The sequence below is a fragment of the Cervus canadensis genome, chromosome 2 (genome assembly GCF_019320065.1).
Source record: "Cervus canadensis isolate Bull #8, Minnesota chromosome 2, ASM1932006v1, whole genome shotgun sequence".
Taxonomy (NCBI): Eukaryota; Metazoa; Chordata; class Mammalia; order Artiodactyla; family Cervidae; genus Cervus; species Cervus canadensis.
The window spans coordinates 13,956,290-13,974,227 of NC_057387.1; the positions used below are offsets into that span (position 1 = coordinate 13,956,290).

At 52.9% G+C, this 17,938-nt stretch overlaps 2 protein-coding genes across 10 annotated transcripts in view; one reads left to right on the forward strand and one right to left on the reverse strand.

Annotated features, from left to right (window-relative positions):
* ARHGEF2 (Rho/Rac guanine nucleotide exchange factor 2) overlaps positions 1 to 12,943 on the forward strand; it is a 48,629-nt gene extending 35,686 nt beyond the window's left edge. For 7 of the 9 annotated variants that reach the window (XM_043454091.1, XM_043454125.1, XM_043454107.1 and 4 more), the window contains 18 exons: positions 556 to 682; positions 910 to 1,019; positions 1,169 to 1,315; positions 1,790 to 2,040; positions 2,247 to 2,372; positions 2,683 to 2,800; positions 2,998 to 3,246; positions 4,806 to 4,882; positions 5,349 to 5,518; positions 7,225 to 7,292; positions 8,435 to 8,635; positions 9,023 to 9,142; positions 9,270 to 9,340; positions 9,480 to 9,515; positions 9,724 to 9,774; positions 9,975 to 10,421; positions 10,665 to 10,848; positions 11,483 to 12,943. In XM_043454091.1, coding sequence (XP_043310026.1) covers positions 556 to 682; positions 910 to 1,019; positions 1,169 to 1,315; positions 1,790 to 2,040; positions 2,247 to 2,372; positions 2,683 to 2,800; positions 2,998 to 3,246; positions 4,806 to 4,882; positions 5,349 to 5,518; positions 7,225 to 7,292; positions 8,435 to 8,635; positions 9,023 to 9,142; positions 9,270 to 9,340; positions 9,480 to 9,515; positions 9,724 to 9,774; positions 9,975 to 10,421; positions 10,665 to 10,848; positions 11,483 to 11,556 — 2,627 coding nt within the window. In that variant the 3' untranslated portion in view covers positions 11,557 to 12,943. The remainder of the gene's footprint in view (positions 1 to 555; positions 683 to 909; positions 1,020 to 1,168; positions 1,316 to 1,789; positions 2,041 to 2,246; positions 2,373 to 2,682; positions 2,801 to 2,997; positions 3,247 to 4,805; positions 4,883 to 5,348; positions 5,519 to 7,224; positions 7,293 to 8,434; positions 8,636 to 9,022; positions 9,143 to 9,269; positions 9,341 to 9,479; positions 9,516 to 9,723; positions 9,775 to 9,974; positions 10,422 to 10,664; positions 10,849 to 11,482) is intronic. The other 2 variants (XM_043454097.1, XM_043454142.1) reach the window with 1 other exon arrangement.
* Positions 12,944 to 16,139: 3,196 nt separating this feature from the next.
* RXFP4 (relaxin family peptide/INSL5 receptor 4) lies at positions 16,140 to 17,565 on the reverse strand. The gene has a single exon (XM_043446348.1). The coding sequence runs from the start codon at positions 17,459 to 17,461 to the stop codon at positions 16,340 to 16,342; it is 1,122 nt and encodes a 373-aa protein (XP_043302283.1). The 5' UTR covers positions 17,462 to 17,565; the 3' UTR covers positions 16,140 to 16,339.
* Positions 17,566 to 17,938: the final 373 nt, after the last annotated feature.

Here is a 17,938-nt window from a genome sequence, read left to right on the forward strand (position 1 = left end):
ACAGCACCTTCCTCCCTTCAATTGGAAGCTAATGGCGGGGCCACAAGGGAGATCTAGACCTGTGGGCCTGGGGGCAGAACAGCAGAATTCAAATGAGGTTGAAGGCTTGGGATAACTGGTCATCTGAGCCTGCTCACACGTTATACTATTATGATTAGTTATTTACATGGCACTTGGGGATGTTGGCAGAAGTTGTTAAGGGCCAATTCAGAAAGATCTGGTGGGACAGAAAGAATGGGGTGCTTAGTCAGGAAGACTAGAGTCTGAGTCTGTGCTCCGCCACCAGCTGAGTCACCCCAGACAAGTCTTTTCACCATCCTGAGCTGCAGTTTGCTTATAGGCTTGTGGCGGGGAAGAGATAAGAAAAGCTCTTTGTAACCATTAAAAGTATTGCACAAGTGTATGGGTAGCATTATTATCATCTTTCTCTGACTAGAACTGGGCTAAAGGTGGGGTGGGAGAGGAGGCCTTCCTTCTAGTCAAGGAGGCTGGGAGGCTTGAATCCTGGGAAGGCACCAGGTTTGAGGCTTGCTTGCTTGGTATCCCCTCCGACAGCTACCACTCGGGAGCGGCCCAGCTCAGCCATCTACCCCTCCGACATCCGGCAGTCCCTGCTCGGCTCCCGCCGTGGCCGCTCCTCGTTGTCTTTAGCCAAAAGTGTCTCCACCACCAACATTGCTGGGTGAGCCTCTACTTGGGGACAGGAGAACCAGGCAGGCAGAGTGAGGCGGTGGAGACAGGTGGGAGGGAGGGGCTGAGCGATCCTTCCCGTCTCTGAGTTCAGAATGATAGGCAGGTAAGGAGAACTTGGGGTGACTGCCTCTGGGATCCCGTCTTGGTTCCCCCACCTGGGAAGGGATCTCTTGCCCGAGTCAGTCGGGTGATGCAGCCAGGCCCCATTCCCCTCAGACACTTCAATGATGAGTCTCCCCTGGGGCTGCGCCGGATCCTTTCACAGTCCACGGACTCCCTCAACATGCGGAACCGGACACTGTCGGTGGAGTCCCTCATCGACGAAGGTGACCGTGCCCGGACCTGGGGGAGACCCAGGCGTGAGGGGCGGGTGGGAGCTGGCCTGGGAAAGGCAGGGTGGAAAGGGATCCGGGGAAGGGCCCAGGACCCAGGGAAGAGATTCGGGGTCCGAGTCGTTTCCCCCACTCGCGTCCAGGTGCTGAGGTGATCTACAACGAGCTGATGAGTGACTTTGAGATGGATGAGAAGGACTTTGCAGCTGATTCCTGGAGCCTTGCGGTGGACAGCAGCTTCTTGCAGCAGCATAAAAAGGAGGTGATGAAGCAGCAGGATGTCATCTATGGTGAGCCAGGAAGACCACCCTGGACTTCTCTTTTGTCACCGGTCCTGTTTCTGTGTCCTTCCTCTGCCAGCCCCTACCTCTCAAGACACTTTCCTCTTATCCCATTGGCCTTCAAGACCCTGCCAGGGATCCCATAAGTAGCTACGAGGTCCCCACCTTTTGGGGCTGTTGACCTCCAAGGCCCTTCTTAATCCATTCCTTCCAATCAATTCTTAGTCTTTCCTCTCTGCCCATTCCATGCGCAACTCTGTGCTGGGGACTGTGGGAAGTCTAGACATGTAGGGAACACATAGTTGTTGCCTTTATGCCTTGAGATGGCAAGGCATAAAGATAAAAGATTAGAAAAATGAGCTAAGATCATAATAATGCAGAATATTAGCCTGGAAGGGAAACTGAAAACCTCTAATGAGCCTGAGGTCTCCAGCCTCGGCCCCACCAGTTGTGGCCAAGCCGGGTATTCCACCATCCCCACAGAGCTGATCCAGACAGAGCTACACCACGTGCGGACACTGAAGATCATGACCCGCCTCTTCCGCACGGGCATGCTGGAAGAGCTGCAGCTGGAGCCGGCAGTGGTCCAGGGCCTGTTCCCCTGTGTGGACGAGCTCACTGACATCCACACACGCTTCCTCAGCCAGCTGCTGGATCGCCGGCGCCAGGCCCTGTGCCCCGGCAGCACCCGGAACTTCGTCATCCATCGCTTGGGGGACCTACTCATCAGCCAGGTGAGAAAAGCCAGGATCCTGGGCAGCAGTCCTGGGCGGGGGTGTGACTAGAGTGGGCATTTCTCATCTCCAGACTCTGGGGGGGTGGTGCAGAGAGAACTGGAGAGGCAGGAAGCCAGCCTGTTTGGCAGGAGGCGAGAGGGCATTGGGGATGAGATGTGACTTTGGGGGACGTGCTGACCCAGCCGTGCTCCCCCAACTTCTAGTTCTCAGGTCCCAGTGCAGAGCAGATGCGGAAGACCTACTCAGAGTTCTGTAGCCGCCACACCAAGGCCTTAAAACTCTATAAGGAGCTGTATGCCCGAGACAAACGCTTCCAGCAGTTCATCCGGGTGAGCAAACCTCTCCAAGACCCGCCCTCTGGCTGCTCTAGTGCCCCAGCCCTAGTGGACCCAGCTGCTCGTGTTTCCCTCTGTAGCCCCTCGGAGTGGTAGAGCCAGTGCTTTCGCTCCTTGGGTCCTCACAGTAAACCTGTGACCTTGTCTGCCCCGTTTTCCAGAGTCATTAACCTACGCCAGCCGGCATGAGGTAAATAAACAAGTGCAGGCCGGCACCAGGGCTTAGGCTCCAAGCCTGGCGTCCTTTCTGTTGCTCTCCCCTCGGGTCCCCCTCTGGCCCTGAGCCCTGACTCTCGCTTTGTAGAAAGTGACCCGCTCGGCAGTGCTGAAGCGGCATGGGGTGCAAGAGTGCATTCTGCTAGTGACTCAGCGCATCACCAAGTACCCGGTGCTCATCAACCGCATCCTGCAGCATTCCCACGGTGAGAGGGCGAGTCCGGGAGGGAGGAGGACTCCAGAGGGCCGTCAGGGGCGAGGAAGGCCCTGGACCACCACCGGGAGGGAGAGGGTCGGATATGGAAGCCCGGGCAGCCTCTGAAGGCGGGATTGAGATCAGTGGGATGGGGGCTGGCGTGAAGCTGGCTGGGCCACCCCTTCCTCACGCCGACCTCGGTGTCAGGGATGGAGGAGGAGCGCCAGGACCTGACCACGGCCCTGGGGCTGGTGAAGGAGCTGCTGTCCAACGTAGATCAGGATGTGCACGAGCTGGAGAAAGGGGCCCGCCTGCAGGAGATCTACAACCGCATGGACCCTCGGGCCCAGGCCCCGGTTCCTGGCAAGGGCCCCTTTGGCCGAGAGGAGCTCCTGCGGCGCAAGCTCATCCACGATGGTTGTCTGCTTTGGAAGACGGCGACCGGGCGCTTCAAAGGTCAGTGGACAGCTTGGCAGACCGGGCGAGAGTCCATGGCCATATATAAAGAGGCAGAAGCCTCCAAGCCCAAAGGACCTCTTTTAATGTAGCCCGAGACCCCAGGGTGAGACCCAGTGGGAGGAAAATATGTGAGCTCTGTTGTAACAAAAGTCAGAATTCTGGATTTAACTTCATGGGCGACACAAGGACTTCGTTGTCAGGATTTGTTCATTCCTTTGGTCCTTGCATGCCCAGAAAGCTACCGATTTTGATGAGAAAAACAGAGAAATTCCAGGCTTGGAGGACTAGATCCGGGTAGTTGGTTCTACCAGCTGGAGTCCCAGCCACTAGGGCTGGGGAATGGGCAGGCACTTTGGGAACACAGCGAGGAAGGCCCTTGGAGGGGGCGGAGCCCAGGGAAGGGCGGGCCAAGTGGAGCAGAGAAAAGACTGCCGGGAAGGTGTGTTGGGGGCGGGGCACGCTGTCCCAGCCTCTCTTCCCAGATAGGCCAAGGCTTGCCTACCTAAATCAAAGCAGAGAGTTGCAGACCTCAGCTTTAGGTGTGAGGAGTGCTAGCTGAGGCCAGAGTTTGCCTGCACCTCTGTCCCGTGTCATGAAGTCCCCACTCCATAGGCTTGAGTATTGCAGGCTTTGCCAGCCCCTTTCCTCCATCCCTTTCTCTCCTTCCCATCCCTCCCACGCAGCAGCTAAGAATATAAACCATGGGGGGGTTAAAAATAGCAAGGCTGAAGAGCTTTATTTCTGAAGCCTTTAGCAAAAGCCCTCCCCTTCTGTGTGCCCACAACTTAGAAAGATCTCCAAGGGCAGACGATGCATGTGTATTTTCTTGACTGTGACATCTGACTTTCACGGGTTGACCTTTGTCTCCCCCAAGTCTTAAAGCACAGGACCCTGTAGAATGTGAGAGCCTGGAAGGTGGGGCAGAAAAGGCAAATGAAAGCAAGGTCTGCTTTTGTTGAAGGAGATTGGGATTGTTCAATGGTGGGAGAAATGAATAAGGAACCCAACTGTTCCCCTCCCCATGGAGCACAAAATAAGTGGGGAATATGCTGGGGTGGGGAGACTCTTAGACCAAATATCCGAAAAGATCTTATGTTAGTTAGTTGTTCAACATGGAACTGAAAGGCTCTGGGAATCGTTTTACCCTCACAAGAATTCTGGACCCTTTCACACAGAAAAGCACACATGTGATAGATTAATATGTAAAAATTGCTTATGGAACTTCAGAGGATCTACAGAGCCTCTGAAACCTGATAGTAGACACCCTAGGTGTCTGCAGACCACAGGTTAAGGAAACTGCATTCATTGGATAAAGAGGCTTTTACTCAAGGCCACTGGGTGATTGCTTATAGGCATCTCTAGCCCAAGAAACTGTTTTATCTAATGACACATGCCTTCCCCCCCACCCCCCACCATTTCTGAGCTGTAAGCATGGGGAGAGGCGGGAGGTCTGCAAAGGTGGAGGAAACAACCAGAGGGAGAGAGGCTGGGGAAAGGGAAACAGCTGCTCGTATCCTCTAATGCTGACTCTTCTCCTGCCTTCATCCTCCTGCCAGATGTGCTCATGCTGCTGATGACAGATGTGCTGGTGTTTCTCCAAGAGAAGGACCAGAAGTACATCTTTCCTGTCCTGGTGAGACCTTCCACCTTCTTCTTTCTCAGCACAGACAAGTGTTTCAGACCCTTCTTACTTTCCTACTCTGGCCAGGAAATCCTCCAAGATCAAATAGCTATTATTGTAACCATTACCGTAATATAATCAGGAAAAATAAGAAGAGCCAACACCTATAAATATGATCAGAAGAAATAAAAAGAGCCAATGCATATTGTTACTATGTGCAGCGACTTTTTTTACACATGTCAGGAAGGCACATGATTATCCTCTTTTTGTAGATGAGAAAAGTAAAGCTTAAAGTTAATTAAATTGTCAAGGGTCACAAGCGTTTCTAAGTCCACTCTGGCTGGCACCAGAGCCTGGGCTCTTAACTTGTATTCTCAGCGGACTCTTCAGTCCTTTGGGTACTCCAGAAGGACTGAAGACTCAAATATTCAGGGGTCAGGATTCCCAGCTTTAATCCTTCCTGTGCCCCAATTGGCAGGACAAGCCCTCGGTGGTGTCACTGCAGAATCTCATCGTCCGGGACATCGCCAACCAGGAGAAAGGGATGTTTCTGATCAGTGCGGCACCCCCGGAGATGTACGAGGTCCACACGGCATCCCGGGATGACCGGAGCACCTGGATCCGCGTCATTCAGCAGAGTGTGCGAGTGTGAGTGTGTGCATGGACTTGTGGTTCCTGCAGTTTGGGGCCCCGGACCACGGCACTCCCAGGGAACAGAACCCAGGGTTCAGAAGTGGAAGGAGAGACCAGGAGAGAGACAAGATGGACCAAGGCAGGCAGGGTTATCTATGCTCTCTTGCCCAGTAAAGTTACATTTTATACAATGACGACGCCAACCGCCTTCTGAGTGCACCTTGAGCTGACAAGCCAGAGGAATACTTTAAGTTGGCGCGTGCCGGCTTGCCTACCAACCAGGAGTACAGTTTCACCTCCATTAACATCTTAGTCTGTAGGCAGTGGGCCATTATTTGGATTGTATTGTCTTTTACCTTCATTTTCTAAAAATGAATGAAAAAGAGAATAATGAAAAAAAAGAAAAAGAGGATAATGAAAGCATTGATACTAGTGATCAAAGGAACAAAACTCAAACTCCATGAGATAGAGGCTAGCAAGAAATCATTTTGTGTGCTAAAGCAGCAAATCTTTGGCTTCTGTTGGACACACATCAGATCTGAGTATGTGTCTGTTGTGATAAAAAAAAGTAAAGGGGCTTCCTTGGTGGCTCAGACGAAGAGCTGCCTTCAATACTGAAAAAAAGTAAAGTGCATGTAAAATGTGGAAAATGGACTCTCAGGCTTCCCTGGTAGCTCAGTGGTAAAGAATCCTCCTGCCAATGCAGGAGAACAGGTTCAGTCCCTGATCTGGGAAGATCCCACATGCCTTGGAGCAGCTAACCCCAGCACCACAGCTATTGAGCCTGTGCTCTAGAGCCCAGGAACTGCAACTATTGAGACCACGTGCTGCAACTACTGAAGCCTGAGCGCCCTAGAGCCCATGCTCCACAACTGCAAAAGCCACCACAGTGAGAAGCCTGTACACCGTGACTAGGGAATAGCCCCCGCTTGCCACACCTAGAGAAAAAGCCTGTGCGGGAGCGAAGACCCAGCACAGCCAAAAATAAATAAATAGAACTTGAAAAAAGAAAAGAAAGTGCATTCTCAAGAATAATGCCTGAAAAATAAACTCAATTAGGATGTTTACGATTTTTTTTTCTTTTACTTTTCATGGAATGCATTCTTCTCTACTTTATAAACCTATATATATATATATTTTTTTTTTCACTTCTGCAATTTAGACTTTTGAACAAATTTTTCAGAAATTTGTGCAAAAATATGAAATTACCTGTTCTGGGAAAACAAGACCAAAGTTCCTATCCCATTGACAGTAGATCTATAGTGGCCTCTTTATTAATAATGTTAATATTTGTAGTTGTGAAAACATTTTTTATGATAATTGTTTTATTGAGCTTATGCCACGTTCAAAGCACTAGTACATTATTTCATTTAATCCTCACACACACAAAAAAACAGACTGTGAGGAAGATATCATCCCTGTTTCTCAATAGAGAGGTTACCACCTGGTAAATTGTGGAGCCAGCATCAGTCCAGTGTACTTAATGCCAAAACCTGTAGTCCTTCTGCCTCTCTGGGTGACGTTTGGAGAGGTACTGGCCAGTAGATGCAGGTCATCAGTGTTAGGAAAAGGAGAGGGTCAAGAGTAGATGAAGCCAGGGTGTGGAGCTGAGGAGTCTCATCGGGGAAGTATAGAGCACGTCTGGGAAGGAGGGAAGGCAGATTCCTGGTGTGTAACCTAGCTTCCTTCCCCGAACCCCACCCAACCTGTGATCCCTCCAGATGCCCATCCAGGGAGGACTTCCCCCTGATTGAGACAGAGGATGAGGCTTACCTCCGGCGTATCAAGAGTAAGTCCAGGGGAGTTTGGGGGAGAATGGATGCATGTATATGTATGGCTGAGTCCCTTAGCGGTCTATCTGAAACGATCACAGCATTGTTAATCGGCTAAATTCCAATACCAAATAAAAAGTTTAATAAAAAAAAATTACATGATATTTTCAAAAAACAAACAAAAAACAGTAAGTCTACCCACAAAGCTTGTTTAAATAATTTATCAATATGATATATCCACACAGGGGAGTACTGTCTTGAAATGAGGTGGCTGTATGAGGGTTGATGTAGATCCACAACCAAAACATTTAGTTTAAGTGAGAACAGCAAGGTTTAAAACACTGTGAAGTATATGCTGTCACTAGTGTGAAAATATTGGGGATAGATATGTGCCATGTATTTTGTGTATATGTGTGGAGTATCTCTAGGAGGATATTTTTACTGTGGTTTCTCTGGGAAGGGAAACTAGGAATAACAGGATTAGGATATTGACTTTTTTACCATAGATCTCTATGTTAACTGGGGGTATGATCCAACTGCTATACAAAAAATCAACAAAAACCCGTTGGTCACATGAGGTAGTTTATTTCTCTCTACGTAACAGTCCAGAAGCGGGAAGTGCTGGGCGGTACTGCGGCTCTGCCCTCTTTGTCATGAAGATTCCCCATCTCTGTGTCCACATCACTCCTCCAGCTTCCGCTCTCACATCTGCATCCCAGCTGGCAAGGAGGGGTCGGGGACAAGGAGAGTTTATACTCATTTCTTTTAAGGCAGGATCAGGAAGACATTCCCATTCGTTGGTCAGAATTGAGTCATGTGGCAATGCCTAATGCAAGGCAGGTTGGGAAATGGCGTGTAACTAGGCAGCCACATGCCCAGATGAAACTTGCACACCTTCTCTAATTAAAGAAAAGTGGGGAGATGAAAACTGGTGGACAGCCTGCAGTCCCTGCCACACATTGTTTTACTTTCATTTTGAAAACAACAGTGCATGTGTTACTCCCTCCCCCAACAAAAGTTCTTTTGCATAAATGCCAAAAAAAAAAAGCAAACCCAAAATGCAGTCCTGCCGCTCTGCCCACACCTGGCTCCTCATCCCTGGGGCTGCCCCTCCACTATTAGTGGCTCTTCCGGGTGCTCACCTCTTTCTCATCCACAGTGGAGCTGCAGCAGAAAGATCGGGCGCTGGTGGAGCTGCTGCAGGAGAAGGTTGGGCTATTTGCCGAGATGACCCACTTCCAGGTGGAAGAGGATGGCGGCAGCGGGGTGCCCCTGCCCACCCTGCCCAGGGGCCTCTTCCGCTCTGAGTCCCTTGAGTCCCCTCGTGGCGAGCGGCTACTGCAGGACGCCATCCGTGAGGGTGAGGGAGCTTCTGGGGAAGAATCTGGACTCACTTCTTCACCATCACACAGCAGGGACACGTGGCTAGCCAAGGGGGATGTCCATCCCATAGTCCGTAACTCCCCTGAGTGCCTGTTGGGTACCGGATGCCAGGAACGGCGGGGGAAGATGGCCCTTGCTGCTGTTTGCCACCTCTCATCCTGCATGTCCTTGCACATCCTGCACACCCCTGGGCACTTTAATGACTTTTTCCTCATATGTGGTGGTGACACTGAGACCCCATTACCTGTGCAGGGGACATTTCCCTAGACGCCTGCATGCCCTGAGAACTGAGTGAATGGCAGCCCCTCCCACCCCCTGCAGAATTCCGTCCCTTCTATCCTCATTTCTTCTTCTTTCCGCACAGTGGAGGGCCTGAAAGACCTGCTGGTAGGGCCTGGAGTGGAGCTGCTCTTGACACCCAGGGAACCATCCTTGCCCGTGGAACCAGACAGTGGTGGTAACACGAGTCCTGGAGTCACTGCCAGTGAGTGTCAGGGCAGGGGGCCTCGGCAGCACATGGGAGGAGTTAAGGATAACGGGGTGGTACCAAGGTCTGAGTGGTGTCAGGGTGCTGGGGGAGCGAGGCCAGTGCATCATTTTCCCCTTCTCAGTAGATGGTGAGGCCAGAACCTTCAATGGATCCATTGAGCTCTGCAGAGCCGACTCAGACTCCAGCCAGAAGGTGGGTTTCGGGAGGTGTCAGGACTTAGCTAGAGGGTGGGAAATGGACTGCTGGCCTATAGACCCTTGAGACAGCTGTCAGGAACAGGCACCAGGGACTCGGGTGTCTGCTGATGCCCCATCCTTGCCCGTTTCTGCAGGATCGAAATGGAAATCAGCTGAGATCTCCCCAGGAGGTGAGATGGGCTTGCGATGGTATGGGAGACTGAAAGAGGGGTTACTCTCAGCTGAGAAACTGGAGCCCAGTTTGGAGTGGGGGGGTGCTGTATACACCTCAAAATACCTGCAGTCTTATTGTCCTCACACCCACACTTATTCAACTTCTGGTCAGTTCTCCCATCCTGAAGCTTGGACTCTGTTCCCCCGCCCCTCCTCTGTCCTCAGGAAGCGTTGCAACGGTTGGTCAATCTCTATGGACTTCTGCATGGCCTACAGGTCAGTGAGGGCAGGGGCGCTCCAATGGGAATGGGAGGGGCCAGGCCAGAGCTGCCCACTTAGCTAGAGCAGAACCATCCTAACAGGCCTAAGCCTTCCTCTGATTCGAGCTCTATGGGACTCACAGCCTGGGCCCTGGGGAGTGAGGGATAGAAGAAATGGGATTCTGATACACCCCTTCATCTCCATTCCACCCCCAGGCGGCTGTGGCCCAGCAGGACACTTTGATGGAAGCCCGGTTCCCTGAGGGCCCCGAGCGGCGGGAGAAGCTGACCAGAGCCAATTCCCGGGATGGGGAGGCTGGCAGAGTCGGGGGTGTCCCTGCAGCTCCTGAAAAGCAGGCTACGGAGCTGGCATTGCTGCAGCGGCAACACGCGCTGTTGCAGGAGGAGCTGCGGCGCTGCCGGCGGCTCGGCGAGGAGCGTGCGACCGAGGCCGGCAGCCTGGAAGCCCGGCTCCGGGAGAGCGAGCAGGCCCGTGCCCTGCTGGAGCGGGAGGCCGAGGAGGCTCGCAGGCAGCTGGCCGCCTTGGGCCACACAGAACCCCCACTCGTGGCTGAGGCCCCCTGGGCCCGCCGGCCTCTGGATCCGCGGCGTCGGAGCCTCCCTGCTGGCGATGCCCTGTACTTGAGTTTCACACCCCCGCAAGTAAGGACGCTTGAAGTAGTGAGCTAACCTGGAGTGGACATCAGGGTCCAGGAGAGAATCTGAGTGGAATTGGAGGCCAAATGAAGTCAGGCATTAGACTTGAAGGATATTAGGATACTGATGGGAGGGCTGAACAATTTTGACGGGTGCAGAAAGAAATCAGTCAGTGGTAGATGTACTGAGGGTCAAGTCTTCACACTGCTCATTCCTGGACCTCCTGCTTTTTCCATCTGCTGTCCATAGCCCAGCCGAGGCCATGACCGCCTGGATTTGCCTGTGACTGTTCGCTCCGTCCATCGACCCTTTGAGGATCGAGAGAGGCAGGAGCTGGGCAGCCCCGACGAGCGGCTGCAAGATAGCAGTGACCCTGACACCGGCAGCGAGGAGGAGGGTAGCAGCCGTCTGTCTCCACCCCATAGTCCGCGAGGTGAGGTCCTGGCGGAGACATGGCTTAGAAATGGGGTGCAACCTGGGCACAGACCTTTGGGCTGTAGTTTCCAAATGCAGCCTGCATCGGAAAGCCCAGGAATGTTTAGGGTGGTCCCTAACCAACCACTGAGGTCCACAGTCACTCTTGGGATGGGCCCAGAGTGCTTCCTGTCTTGCCTCCTGGTAAACAGGTAGTGGATCTCTCAGAAGCAGAAAACATAGGGGCCTCTGCTCTAGTAGGTCCATGATTCCCAACCTTTTCAAGCAGAAATAGACTTTCAGAGTGAAAAGATGTCAAAGACCTCCAAGTTCTTATAGTTGGCTCAGAAAATACAAAATAACCCAAAGCTACTGTGACTTCATATAATACTCATCTTAAAATATATATATATTTTAATATTTTGTATCTCATTAACCACATTGTATCTTACATATTTATATTTAACAAGGTACCTAGGTATGGATACATTATTTTGTGGACAGTTTTCCCATCACCCAGGGATTGCAGACCTCTGCCACCCCTCCTAGCTCTTTGAGCTGCTCAGCCCGCAGACAGGGAGGCATCCGTGTAGGGGTTCAGCTGATCATAGGAGCCTCTGTTCACTCACTGACTTTGCCCCTTCCTCCTCCAGATTTCACCCGAATGCAGGACATCCCGGAAGAGACTGAGAGCCGAGATGGGGAGCCTGTAGCTTCCGAGAGCTAAGGGTGCCCCTCCCCCCGCCCGGCGTCCCCTGGAGAACATTACTGAGGGAGGCAAACCTTGGGGACTCCAACCTGCCAATGATGAGGGAACATTTGAAAGAACTGCTTACTGTCCTTGCCAGCTCTTGGTATCCTTGGATACGTGGGGGCCATTTAGGAAGCTGGGGGAATTAGGCCACAGTGCCCCCTGGTGGCATCCAGTAGCTACACTGCAGATGCCGATTTTTCATGCCTTCTTCCCTCTACTTTAGGAAAATTTATTTATTTATTGTTTATTAGTTACGGAGGGAGAGGGGAGATTTAAGAGGACCAGGGACATGGGAACCAAGCCATAGGGATCAGGGGGCCTTGTCCTTTAACACTACTGGGGTTTATTCAGGCTTAACCTTGCAGCTGCTGGGTTCTAGCCCTGACACCCCTCCTGAGCAACACCCATCTTTGAGGAGAGGCTGCAGCCATAAGACCCTACTGCCCCTTCAGGAAGGGCTGTGGTCAGGGCCATGTCCCTCTCCCCTTCCCCCCAACCTCTTACTGCTGTTCTCCCTTCTCTCTGTCTTCTATGGAAACCCCAGGGACTTAACCTGGCTTCCTAGAGTCGATGGAATAGAGGTTGAGTTGGCCATAATGGTTTGTTGGGGGGTGAAGGGAAAAACTCACAGGGACCAGAATGGATTTTTTTGTTGTTGTTTTCTTTTTTTTGTACCAAAGCCAACTGCACGTGTTTTATATTTTTAAGAGAAGATTGTAGGCAATTAGAAATTGCAGCCTTCTATCTCTAAATCTCTGAAGAACTTGAGGGATGGGGGGAGCATTGACTTCTCCACTCATCCATAGTAATGGGGGGCCCCCATTCTGACCTCTTCCCCAGTCATTTGGAAAAACAGTTTTAGGGTGAGTTGGGAAATCTCTCCAAACCCTGACCTCACCCCCCACCTCAGCAACCATGACCTGAAACCTCAGTGTGAATTTGGGAGATTTTTCAGTGGATCCCGCACCCCCTGCCCAGTGGCCACCAGCCCCAGCCAGTTTTCTGCCAATTATTTTTAAAAAAGGAAAAAAATAGAAAGTCGGGGGTGGGGGGATAAAGCAGGGAAGATTAAAGTCCTGGAACCCCAGGAAGTGCTGTCTGTTAATATCTGCGAGTTCTGAGGATGCTGGTGATGAGGACAGCCAGGGAGGGCCCTGTGTTCCTCTGAAAGGAGCCTCTTCCTCTCCCAGGAGGGGCAGCTGCCTCCCTGAAGACCCAGGGCACTAACAGAAGAAATGGTGCCAACCTGTTTTTGTTGTCGTCTGTGATACTCACAAACACAAGGATAAAAATGAAGGGGCACTTAGGTTCCAGTGGCTGTTGGGGGGGTTCCAATATTAAAAAACCTGTTTTCATCTCATTTGCATGCCGTGCTCAGAATTACATCAGCCTCTTGCCCCCTTCCCTCTCCTTCTGCACAGTTGCAGTTCCCCTTAGCATCTCCCCTCAGATTCAGCCCTCACTCTGCCCTTGTTCTTCACAGTGTCAGAATCCTGGGGTAACCTCTTTAAGACTGTTCCCCTCTCCCCTCATAGGAGCTGCTCATTTGCCCTTTGCATTTTGAGAGGCAGGGAGAGATTAGGTAGGTTTCGGTTCTTATTTTTGGTTAATTTTTTGCTTCCTGTTTTTGGTTAATAGCCTGCTCTGGGGCTGTGGGGGAGGGGGGCTGAGAGAGCCTAGCATATAAATGCTGGCAGAGTGCATAGACCTCTTTTGGAGCCCATGGAGTAAGATGAGAAGAATGGGGCTCACAACCTCAGCTGGAAAGAGGAATTAAATCACATGGGGTGTGGGCAGGCTTGGGGGAGCAGCCAGCACCCTCCACTCCTGTAATTCTCATCTACTGGCATCTGGCCTTGACAAGGTGCTTTCTCATCCATCACAGAATCTGTGAGGTAACAATTGTTCTCATTTTAGAGACAAGGAAACCAGGCTGCAAAGGGTTGCCAGGCCAGGAGAGCAGCCAGGGAAGGGCCAGTCCTAGCTGCAGTCCCCCACTTCCCCTCCTCAGTTGCTCTGCCGAAACACACCAGAGCGCCAAGCTTCCAACACACTGGCCCGTGGCTCAGCAGCTGGGACCCAGCTGTAAAGGCAGAGAAGGGGATGTTAGAATTCAAAGACCACCAGAAAGGGAATGCAGGGTCCTACAGTGTTCTCACAGGTCCAGCGAAGGATGCTGGTCAGAAGGAAACCGGAACCTGGAGGCACAGAGCCCAGAGCTTGAGTTCGGAGAAGCCCTCAGCTCACCGGACAACTTTGCTGTCCCTCCTGCTATCCCTGGACTGAAACCCCCTCCTCATCCTCGATCCCAAAACATGACACGAATTTCTCTGACGCGGCAGTTCCTCCAAGATTAGTCCGTGTGTCACATATCTCTCACCAATCTGTCAGTTGTCCCCTCTCTGTTCCCATTTTTGGAAACAGTCTTACTGTCGGTCCTGCTGGCAGTTTCAAAGCTGTCAGGCTTGTGCTGCAGAGCCCAGCTTCTTGCCACAGTAGTGCCTCCCTTCCATTGCACCGTCCCCTCCATCTCCCATCCCTAAGGGGGGGTCTGCATGCATTCATTCACCTCTGACTTGAACCTGTTTAAACTTTGTCAATATTTACCTCCGGGTCCCATAAAACCCAGAAAGCACTGATGCCCCCAGAGAAGCCAATATCCGGAGCCCCAGCAGGGCCATTGGAGGAGCTGCAGGGGGTGGGAAGAGGGGCACTTGAGTGGGGGAGGATTTTCCATCCTGAATTGGCTGGGAGTTTTGATACCAGTTTAAACATTATCAAAGAGAGGAAATTAAACATCAAGAGGCTAATTAAATCTCTTTAGCATGGCTTAATATGTGAATTGGGTGACTTTAGAGCCTTTTCTGTTCAGCAACTGGATGGAGCTGACGCGGGGGGTGCCGCTTCCAAAGGTAGCTCCACATACTCGGAAGGCGCTGTGCCCAGTTATTGCCCTGGGATCTTGAGTGGCCAGAGTCCTCCTGGGTTACAAGACCTGTTAGAGCGTCGGGTGGGGCAATGGCAGTGGGAACTCCACTCCATGTTCCCTCTGCCACCTCCCTCCTTTCCAAGGGCTGCCCCCAACCTCGAAAGTCCCTTCTGATGGCTGACTGTTATCTTTGCTGTAAATCTATGGATGTGTGGATATAGAAACCAAAGGGGAACCCCTCTCCCTTTAGTGCACACCTTTCATAGGGAGCACCCCCTCACTCATTTCCTTCTGTGACTTTAATTTCACTCCAGAACTTGTAAAAATTCCAGAAAAGACCTTTATGGTTCCCAGTCCCTGTCTCCCAGTTTCCCCCCTTATTTCCTTCTTTTTCTTATCTCTGTTTCCATCTTACATGGGGTGTGCGTGCGTGCCAAGTTGCTTCAGCCATGTCCGACTCTTTGTGACCCTATGGACTGTAGCCCGCCAGGCTCCTCTGTCCATGGGATTCTCCAGGCAAGAATACTGGAGTGGGTGGCCATGCCCTCCTCCAGGGGACCTTCCCGACCCAGGGATTGAACTCGCCTCTTTTAAGTCTCCTGCTTTGGCAGGTGGGTTCTTTACCACTAGTACCACCTGGTAAGCCCACGTGGAGTGTAAGAATAGCTATTCCAGGCACCATTAAATCCTTATCAGCCCAACTTAAGTTGAGAAAACAGGTACAGAGAAGTATTTAACTCACTGAGGTCCCTCAGCTGGTTAGTGTCAGACGTAGGAGGTGAAGCCAGGTGTTCTGACACCTGAGTTGATGCTCTGAGCTAAGAACGTGGGACAGGAGGGAGACTAGCACCTCCTTCTGCACTTCCATCCTGGTATCCTGGTGGTGCAGTGGTGAAGAATCTGCGGTTTTGACCCCTGGATCAGGGAGATCCCCTGGAGAAGAAAGTGGCTACCCACTCCAGTATTATTGCCTGGAAAATCCCATAGACAGAGGAGCCTGGTGGGCTACAGTCCATGGGGTCACAGAGTTGAACACGACTGAGCACGCACACATCCGAACCTTCAGCCTCCTCTTCTCCCAACCCCTTTCTGAATCTCACCTCCCTATGCCCCACCCATGTCCTTGGCTTGTCCTTATCTTCACTTCTTCCTCCAAATCCTGATTTAAGGAGAGACAAGATACTCCCAGCCAGCAGCAGGGGTTTGCACTCCAGGCTTGGCTGGAGATAGGGATCCAGCAAGATCCTGCAGACAGCAGGGGGAACTATAGCTTTTGCCTCGGAGGTGTCTGTGGGCACCAAGTTTCTTTGGGTGCTACAAGATGGTAAGAAGCTAGAGATGGCCAAGGGAGAAGGGCATATTTGGCCTCAGCACCAGAGAAGGACAAGGGTACACCCCATTTGAGGTGAGGGAGGGAAGATGGAGAGGACAGAGGGAGATAGTTACTGACCTATGACTCAATTAGTCTAGAACCCATAGGGAAATTTTCCTGGGAATTCTCACAGAAGGCAGAAAAGGGGCAAAGAATCCTTTTGGCCTCACTGACCTGGAGGTAGAACTGAGATGAAAGGTGCAGACATTTTGTGGATAATCCAGAGGTTTATTCTTAGATTCCCATTGCCACGTGGAGACGGGCTTGGTTGTACCCAGTCCTGACCTGGGCCCTGGCCACCTGCCTTTCCCCACAGCCGGAGCTGGGGATCAAAGATCAGACTTTCCCTGAGGGCGTTGTATCAAGGCCGAGAGGCCAAACTCTCTTTCCCTAGGATGCGTGGATCCTGCACTTGGCAGATAACCAGAAAGAGGAGGGGGTTTAACTTGCCCCCTTCACCCAGGTGTCCCTTTGTCCAGGTTGGTGAGCATGGTAGAAAGGCCACCCTCCTGAGGGGTGCTCTCCGTCCACCGCCTGCCCATTTCCTTTAGGGCCACCTGTCCCACCCAGCCCCGACCCTGGGGCCGCAGCCTTGCTCGCAGCTCCCTGAAGGCGTCTGCCAGGGCCCGCCGGGGCTCCCGCCTGAGAAGACAGTACAGCACGGGGTTGAGGCAGCTGTTGGTGTGCGCCAGGCAGGTGGTGACGGGAGAGACATAGGTGTGGACGGTGTAGAAAGTGCTGTCCCAGGGCACCAGCTCAAACTTCACCAGGACACCCCAGAGGGTGACCACGTGGTTGGGGAACCAGCAGAGGAAGAAGGAGGCCAGAAGGACGCGGACGGAGTGGGCCACGCCCCTGCTGTCCCGCCATCGCCGATGCCGTCGCCGCAGGAAGGCCAGCAGCAGCAGGTAGCTGGTGGTGATGATGCCCAGTGGCACCATGAAGGCCAGGACCACCCTCTGCAGCTGGTAGGCCCCCAGCCAATACCTGCTGGGAAAACGCAGCAGGCACAGGCGCACGCCACTCACCTCGCCCTCGGCCCCAAAGACAGCTGTGGGCACCGTCACCAGAGCAGCCGCCACCCACATGGCCAGGGCGGCCACGCGGGCCCAGAAGAGCGAGAGGTGGGTGCCTGGTCCTGCAGCCATGGCCACCACCCAGTACCGGGCGACACTCAGTGCTGTGATGAGGAAGATGCTGGCGTAGATGTTGAGGACGGTGGCCGTTAGGACTGTCTTGCAGAGGGCACCTCCGAAGGGCCAGTGGAAGTCCAGTGCCGACTCGGCTGCCCAGAAGGGGAGGGTGAGTGCCAGCCCCAGGTCTGCCAGAGCCAGGTTGAAGACGAAAGTGTCAGAAGGTGGGCAAGGGGCTCGCCGAGCACAGTTACCCAGCACCCACAGCACGGCCAAATTTCCCAGCAAGCCGACAGCCCCCACAAGCCCATAGGCCAGGGCTACCGAGACCCTCAGGGCTAGGAATCCAACAGGCATCGTGGCATCAGCAGCACTCAGCATGCTGCCTCCAGAGGCGTTGACCCAGAGAGCGGGCAGGGGGGCAGAGGTATTGGGCGTGGGCATCGCAGGGCAGCTGACGTCAGTGGTGCTGGGCGGAGGGGCCGGCGAGTGCCTGCCAGACTGGCAGGGGGCACCTAAGGCACTCAGCAGGACAGTGTGGGTCAGAGCGCTTGTCTGCTGCTCTCAGGGCCGCTGGCTGCCTGGAGAGCCAGCCCACGCCCACACCTCAGGGGGCGGGCTGTGGCCGGACAGGACAGCCTTCCTCTTCTCTGTCGGTCTTGGTGGTGGGTGGGGCAGGTGAGGGAGAAGTGAACATTGGCACAGATGTGTGTGTGCGTGTGCCTGTGTGTGTGTAGAGCCCCATATGGAAGAGAGGGAAGGGGGAAGGGAGAATGATCCTACTATGGAGGGCAGCCCCACACCTCCACTTCAGGGAGAGGCCACAAATACCCCATCTCAGGGGTGACAGGAACCAAATTGGAGCCCCCCTCTCCTCCTTCTGGTGTTCAGGGGCCCCCTTCTCTGCAGAAAGTGTTCCCT